Here is a 7,810-nt window from a genome sequence, read left to right as displayed (position 1 = left end):
GGAGAGGAGAGGAGAGGAGAGGAAGCGATGAGTTGAATAAGGGAGAAAGCATCCTACAGAGTGGTCCTTGTTCAAGTACTCCTGGGAGCCCACAGCTCTGTCCCTGCCCCCAAAGCCCACATACTCACTGGTGTGCAGCCAGCTGGTGAAGGTCAGCGAGCAGTTCTGTACATCGAAGGGAAAGTTATAGATATCGAGGCTACAGGCAGTCACCACCTGCAGAGGCTTGTAGTTCTGCACCTCACCTTGATGCTGAACATACACGTATGGAATACTTGGAGACTTCTCCACATCCACGCTGGCCAAGAAAGACAGATCAGATAGAGATTTCAAGAGAGACCCAGACCAGGATGTCTGAAGGTCTCTGAGCAGCCCAGGAGGGGAAGAAATGGATGAAGGGTATAAACAAGACAAACTGGAGGGTTTCCCAACATTTTTATCTTAGTTTTTGTGGCCTTCTATGGTCAGAGCTGCTCTCCAAGCAGTGAGGGATATGTCTCCTTTATTGCCCTAGCATCCTGGCCACAAAAAACAAGAAGACATCCATGGAGCCCAAAGACAAGGGGCCATGAGAACCTTGCCTAGCTGCCCTGTGCTGTTACACAGCCCCTGCTCCGGAGCCAGACAGAAACTCATTCCCTGACTGCCAGCACTGTTGTTGAAGGCAGGCTTGGGGCGACAGAAAAATTCTGTGTCCTGACTTTACCATTTTATTATTCTTCTTTCCTAGAAGTCCTTGAGATCCTCTCTACCAGAAGAACTAGAGAATTCATAGATAAGAATTAGGGGAAACTCAGGAAAGTCCAGTAAGACTTCATCTCACTCTTTTGACAGATTCCAGATCCCTAGGCTCTCCTGAGTGGTCACAATGGCATGAAGCAACTGAGCTGGAGCCCTAGGCTTAGCCTTCGGTGGGATCAGTCTAGGGGATGAGAAGTCAGGACTCATACCACTTCACTGTTGAAATTAGAAATCCAACCAGGAATGAATTTCCCAGAATCCCTTTAGCCAGAGCTAGGCAGGACCTTAAGGGGTAGGGCAAAGGCCAACTCCTTCCCTTAGGAAACTCTCTGTGGAGTTAGGTGATTCTGTTATTGGATGGACCCACTTGTCACCTTCCACTTTGTATCAATTCTCCCACACATTTTACCTGCCCTTGAACTCTGAAGTCCAGCTGGAGGACCCTGCATGAACTTGCAGCATGGGGACAGTCTTTTGGCTGGGGTCAAATAGGACTGTGTTTGGCTCTTGTTCGGAATAAAGGCTAATGGGATCCCTTTCATATTGGAGGTGTAATTTGTGGCTGGTTAGGCACTTGTGTGGTTTGGGAAGTTTGAGCATGTTCCTTAGCTCCAAATCTCTTCTGTGGCCAGGTGCAGTGGCTGCCACCAGTGTTCTATTCCTTCCAAAAACATAACTGTTCCCTTTAAAAATGCAGCTGTCCCCATTAGGCTATTATAACTCTGTGAATTCATTCACTGGCTTCTTTCCCTATGACGTGGGCCCTTGGACTAATAAGTACATAGTTTCAACATCAGGCACAGAAAAAAAGAAAGCTTTACAAAAGGAAAGAAAAGCAAAAACAAAGAAGACTGAATTCAAGCTAACTTTATCTATAGCCTGCAAGTGCAGGTCTTGCAGCAATCTTGTTACCCAGTGCCTGGCTTCTCTAGCCCCTGAGCCAACCAGCCACCCAGGCTCTTGCGACAGTACTCACAATTCATTTATGAGAATGTCTGGGACCCAGATGCTGTCTGTGGGAATGGACAACTTGGTGATGTTGTCAAAGTCCTCAGGGTTCCACTGGAGAAATTCATCAGCCCAGAACTAGGAGAGCAGCAGGAATAGTCATAGACAGCCTCTCCATATGGGTTCAGGTCACCTGCAACTCAAGCAGGCTTCAGCCCTCATGCTCAGGAGACAAATGGGCATCTTCTTGCGGAAATCTGGGTGTCAATAGCACCCAAATCACTCACTAGTAGCTGAGACCCAGCACTCACACACACACAGACGCACACACACACACACACACACACGCACACACACACACACACACTCTCTCTGTCCTAACACTCTCCCTCCATGCATGACAATATGGACAGATGCAGTCTCTATCCCAGGAAGGCATGCCACCATTCCTAATGTCAGAACATGCTAGCTACCAACTTCAGGACCTTGGCCAAATAATTTCTGGTTCTGAGCCAGCAGACTGCGGATAATACCAACCCCCTCACAGAGCAGAGATGGCTATTGTTACATTCTGATTAATGCATTCTCCACCCTAATGACAGAATGGCCATTCTGAAAGATACATTTAAAATTCTTCTATCATGCTCTTAGGATAGTTAAACTTTATGTGCCCATGAATTCCTCCACCTATCCCTTTAGCCTCATTTTTGATTTGGCTTTCTGTAAATTCTGTACTTTAGCCTTGTAGAGTTAAACACTATGGAAATCTCTGCACCTCTGTGAACCTGTTCTTTCTCTTACACTGCAATTTCTGTTTTCTTTACCAACGTGCTTCCCCCTCGACCCCTTTACACTGAGCCAAGGCATCCATGCTCCCATTTCCAAAACACCTCCCACGACCCCAGGTCCCAAGCTGGGAAATATGAGCCTCCTTTGTGCTCCCGTGAGGGCTGGAGCAGCTGTTGCACTGTACTTCAATGGTCTGTCCATGTGCCTGTTGTTTCCATTAGTCTGTGAGCTCAGTGTGAACCAGGGCCCAGTCAAGTTGTGTATTTAATTCCCGTCTTTTAGCACCATCGCTGATATGCAGTGGATTGACCTCCCCTCCCTGCTGACTACAATCAGCTGAGGCAGAGAGGTAGGTGACCCTAGAGGCCCAGAGATGGAACCCAGGGAAAGGAGCTGTAGGGTGTGCTCTATATTAAGGGATTAACATTCTGGCTTATTCCTCTACCCAACTTCCTGTCCTGTGAGACGCTGGAGTTGAAGGAGTGTGTCGAGATTACAGGAGAGGATTTCACAGAGACCCATGTTCACTGGCTGTGTCTCCAAGGTCTTCTGGGTTGGCCTCTGTGAGCTGTCCTCATCCTCCTGCCCCTGCTCTTTACCTATGTCCCTTTCCCTTCTGCTTGGCTTTCTTTCCCCAACCCCAGCAGCTGCTAGAACAGGACTTGCCAACGGTAGCAGCCTTTCTCTCCCCCATAAGCCCAAAGCCAGAGCTTGACCAAGACCTGTGCTCATCAGAAGCTGGACCAGTGGGGACACAGCCAAGGCCCTAAAGGCACAGTGGATGGAATCATCCTGTTTTACCCAAGGTGACTGTTGTCCCATTAATAGGAAAAAGAACTTTCTAGCAATTAGAACTGATTGAAAGTGAAGTTGCTGCCTTGTGAGTTCCTGGGTGCTAGAAGTGGTCCTTCAACAGAAGTTAGACAAGAACTTCAAAAGAGGAGGAAGCTCCCAGCTCCCCTCCACTGAGTTTTAAGCTTCCTTCTATTCTCTCCTGAGGTGAGAATGTTCCAGACTCCCGGATCTCATACTGAGTGTGCCTTTGAACCTCTCCTCCAGCTTTTCCTCATGAGAGTCACTGAAATTACTGGCTTCTTCAGATGGAAAAGTCCTTCCTAGGAGGTAAATCCCTAACCCAAGAAGTGGGCTGAGGGGAGCTGCTCTACTCACCTGCCTGTACCAGATGTAGGTGGTCAGTACTTGATTCTTCTCATCCTGAGAAAGGAAGGGGAGCCCAGGTAGGTGGCCCTGCTCACAGCACCCCCCCAAATGAGCCGTTTAAATGTAGCCCATTGCCCTGGGTTACACTTACTATTCATATTAAAAATTCTGAATACCTTCTATTGTTTTCATCCATTGTTATACAATTATATTATAATAGAAGGTATATATATATATATATATATGTATATATACCTTCTCTCTATATATCTCTATATTTTATATATTGCATTATGCTATGAATAATATATACCAGTAATGGCAAACCTTTTAGAGATGAGTGCCCAAACTGCAATGCAAAACCCACTTATTTATCACAAAGTGCCAATCCTGCAATTAAATCTGAATACTGAAGTTTTAGTTTAGAAAAAACAACTCATACATTAACATCTCTTGTTTTAAAAGAAAGATGAATAACACACATGCCATAAGTTTGGCACCACTGATGTATATTATACATAGAGTTATATGTAACTTTATTATTATATATAACTTATGTACAGATATTTGTCATTTCATGACCTACCAGTTTAATAACTATTTGGACTTACAACTGAAGCTCGCTGTTTGGACTTACAACCTGCCGCTCTGACTTATGATTTGTCTTTTTTTTATATACAGTTCTGTTCATCTTATTTATAGAGCCACTATGTCTTTTTTCTGTATAGTACACCTTGTTTATACAGTACTGTAATTTTTGCTGATTGTAAGCACAGTACATACTGTAGCTGCATATATATATATATATATATGTTCTGTTATATATTATAGTACTGCATGTAAATAGTTATGCAAATAAAAGCAAAGATATTGAGGCTGTATAAACAAGATGTGCAGAAATAAAAGGTGAGTTGTAAGTCTGAGCAATGGGTCGTAAATGGCGTGCCTTGGATCTAAGTCTAGTCGTTATGCTGGTCTCTCTATAGAGAAAGGGTGGGGGGGTGCCTTGGTATGAAATCGAGAGGCACAAAACCACATAAAGTGAACAAAATGTATCACCCATCCCTCACATAAGGACTAGTTTCCCTTTTTTAAGCACCATGGTAACCAGTTTGCCGCACTGTGCTGCCTACCGGGTGATTTCTCCCTCCCCTACAGGTCCATGAGAGCGTGGGTGGGGCAGATGGGGCTGTGTGCTCACCACACTGAGGATGGCATAGACGATGACGTCGATGGAGATGGTAGTGGGTTTCCTCCAGTCTCGCACGGGCCGTACGCCCTTCCTGTAGTCAGCCAGGAGGTGGTCTGCCAGCCTCTGCAGAGCCGGCCCGTTAAAGTTGTGAGCCTGGGCTGTCCCCCTCTCCCTGGCTGGAGAGGAAAGCAGTTCAAAGTGAAAATGAGAGCCCCCAGTCCTCCCCTGGTTCTCTTGCCCTGCTTTGTAAGGTATTGAAACAAATGTATCCACACCTCACAAAATTCCCTTGTCCCTCCCCTCAAACTGAAATTTCCATCACTAGAATGTTTTGTGTGTACAGGCTCCTGCCAAAATTCCAGTGGATTTTCACATAGGGTTCCCAGCACCTTTGTGTTCAGAGCAGCAGGGAGTTGTCAGGGCAGGTGACAGGAGCCAGGAAAGGGCTGCATAAATAGAGAGGAGGTGGGCTAAGGGGTATGGGGAAGGGGTCCTGGCAGCTAGAGGGAAGTGGGCCATGAGCGTGTGTGTAACACTGACAGGCAAGAGGGCCAGGAAGAAAATGCAGCCCCAAGTGCACAGTTTCTAAGCCCACTGCTCTGCACCAGGGATTCCTCTGCCAAGGTCAGATCGCAGCATCTACACAGTTCATTGTCTCCTTCTTGACCCCAGTCTGCAACTGGCAAGGAAAGAAGAATGGGTGGGCATCTGCCAGAAATGGACATTCCCTCTGCATTCTGCCAAAGCCACACATGCTACAGGGGAAGGAGTGCCAGGACCTCTTCCTAGGGTGGCAGGCGCAAACTAAAGGTTGGGAAGGAGGTTGGGGAAGTTATGGAGGGAGCCAGGAGGAACCAAACTGCTCCCAGGAAATGAGGCTACTGGAACACAAAAGCAATATGAAAGCCCAGTCACAATTCAGCTGCCAGACCTGGCTTCCACCAAATAACACCACATACCCTCCTCTCTCCTTGGCCCTGTGTGCCCACCATACAATCAGTCCTGCAGGTTGCCTTGTCCATCTACCCGGACACTCTGTCAGCCTTCCTCAGAAGGACAGAGACCAGCAAAAGAGGGAAAGTGACAGACTATTTTTTGAGCCTCCTTTGGAATAATGTTGGTTGACAGAATCTTCAGTCTCAGAATACTCTGCTGGGGTATCTTACATAACAACAGCCCACTTTGCTGAGAAGGACGCCAAGGCTCAGAGGGGTGAGAACAGTGCAGTCAGTGCAGGGACTGAGATTCTAAATCAGACCCTTCTTGTCTCTTCATGATTGAGACTCTGATCTGCTTGGACAGCACCAGACTGATCCAAGTGGGCCACAGAGCAAAGAGCCACCGCTGGGAGGACAGAGTGTATCCCAGCCAAGGAAGCCCCTGACACTTTGGCCTACATTTTCTCCCTCCCCACTGAGCTTCTCCCAAGGCCAACCCGCAGAACATCATCTTGCTGGTGCCTTGCACATATGTCCAGCCCCTGGGTGGCACCTTTCCCGTGTGCCCTGGATGCTCCAAGCCAGCTATGTAAGGGGAAAACTTTCCTGTGGGGAGCGAATGGGGTTGGCAGCAGAAGGAACCGGACCCTTCTGTGATGAAAGCACCTGTCTGCAAGGGAGTCAGGATGGGAGGGAGGTGGGACACAGTTTGGTGTTACTGGAGCTGAGCCCTGGAAGGGACATGCAGGGAACCAAGGCACAGGGAACCCCAGCAATGAAGATGAGGAAAGGTGACTAGATAATTTCCAGTCCCCACTCTGCTGCTGAAAAGCTGTGTGGTCTTGAGTGAATTACTCCCTTCTCTGGACTACGTTAATCAGGAAAAGGCCAAAAGAACTCACAAGTTCTTTGATGAGTTTAGGGACTGGGCAAAGAGAAAAAGTGCCCTTCTCCTGCTACCTGTGGATGTTTCTGTGAAGGCTGCTGCCATGCTTCCCTCTCAGCAAGTCCTGCTGTCTTACCCCAGACTCGAAGTCTCCAACCTCAAAACACCCCCATGCCCATATGTGGTGAGGTAGCCAATCTTCCAGCAACCGCACAGCCCCAAACTCACCTTTCTTCAACCCGGGGAGGATGAATCCCCCATGCCCCAGCTCTGCCAATAGCCAGCAGATATGTTCCCCATCCTCCTTACCTTCTCCCTGGGCCAGGAATGTGGGGAGGAGCAAAGCCAGCAGCGCCTGCTGGAGCCACAGCGACATGGCGAGCTTCCCGCTCGTGTGAGGGCCTCAGAGCACCACTCAGGGTGAGCTCCGCTAAAGGCCAGCCTGCGAGCCCTCTGCCAGCCTCAGGCCCAGTCAGCCTGCTTCCCCTGCTGCTGCCTTCTGAGGCTGCAGCCGGGCACTTTGCAGGCCACCAGAGTTGGGGAGCCGCCAAGTTTTCCTACAGTCAGTCCTTCAGCTGGATCAGGTTTCTGGGAAGGAGGGGAGGGGAGGGAACCGTGGGAAGGGGAGCCCGCCCTGGCTCATGGCAAGTGTCGGGAGCTCAGTCCTCCCACCCAGCTAGGTGTCTTGGCCATTATTCCCTCAAATGTAACTTTAGGCCAGGGGCTGCAGGGATCTGGGGAGCAAGGCTGCCACCTGACCACTGGCAGGCTGGGCTGGTGGGATGCATTAGGCAGGAGAGGGGAGCATGGGTCCTTTGGCTCCTCAGGGTGACATAATCCCCCTAGCCAAGCAGATCAGGGGTCTCTGCTAACAGAAGTCTGACCTTTCGTCTCCATCAAAATATTCCTATTTAAATAGTAAAACATGTAGAGAAAAGCATACATATTTTATACTTACATGTTTTTAAACATTTTTAGTGGATTAGTAAGTATATGTAGTAAAAATATAATAGTAATACATACTTATTGTTAAAAATCATGAACAAGGGCCCATGAATTTAGCTCAGTGGCACTGCACCTGCCTTGCAAGCCCAAGGTCCTGAGTTTGATCCCCTGAAACAATAACAACAATGAAAATCATAAACAAGTAAAACC

General features: G+C 48.1%; 1 protein-coding gene across 1 annotated transcript in view; it reads right to left on the bottom strand.

Annotated features, from left to right (window-relative positions):
- Positions 1 to 7,174, bottom strand: part of Htr3a (5-hydroxytryptamine receptor 3A) — a 12,680-nt gene extending 5,506 nt beyond the window's left edge. The window contains exons 1-5 of the mRNA XM_010629442.2: positions 6,965 to 7,174; positions 4,841 to 5,007; positions 3,649 to 3,693; positions 1,718 to 1,827; positions 129 to 298 (exon numbers count right to left, since the gene is read on the bottom strand). Coding sequence (XP_010627744.1) covers positions 129 to 298; positions 1,718 to 1,827; positions 3,649 to 3,693; positions 4,841 to 5,007; positions 6,965 to 7,031 — 559 coding nt within the window. The 5' untranslated portion in view covers positions 7,032 to 7,174. The remainder of the gene's footprint in view (positions 1 to 128; positions 299 to 1,717; positions 1,828 to 3,648; positions 3,694 to 4,840; positions 5,008 to 6,964) is intronic.
- Positions 7,175 to 7,810: the final 636 nt, after the last annotated feature.

The sequence above is a fragment of the Fukomys damarensis genome, unplaced genomic scaffold, assembly GCF_012274545.1.
Source record: "Fukomys damarensis isolate Sample0158 unplaced genomic scaffold, DMR_v1.0_HiC HiC_scaffold_16, whole genome shotgun sequence".
In the NCBI taxonomy this organism is placed as follows: Eukaryota; Metazoa; Chordata; class Mammalia; order Rodentia; family Bathyergidae; genus Fukomys; species Fukomys damarensis.
This window is presented reverse-complemented; position numbering and strand designations above follow the sequence as displayed.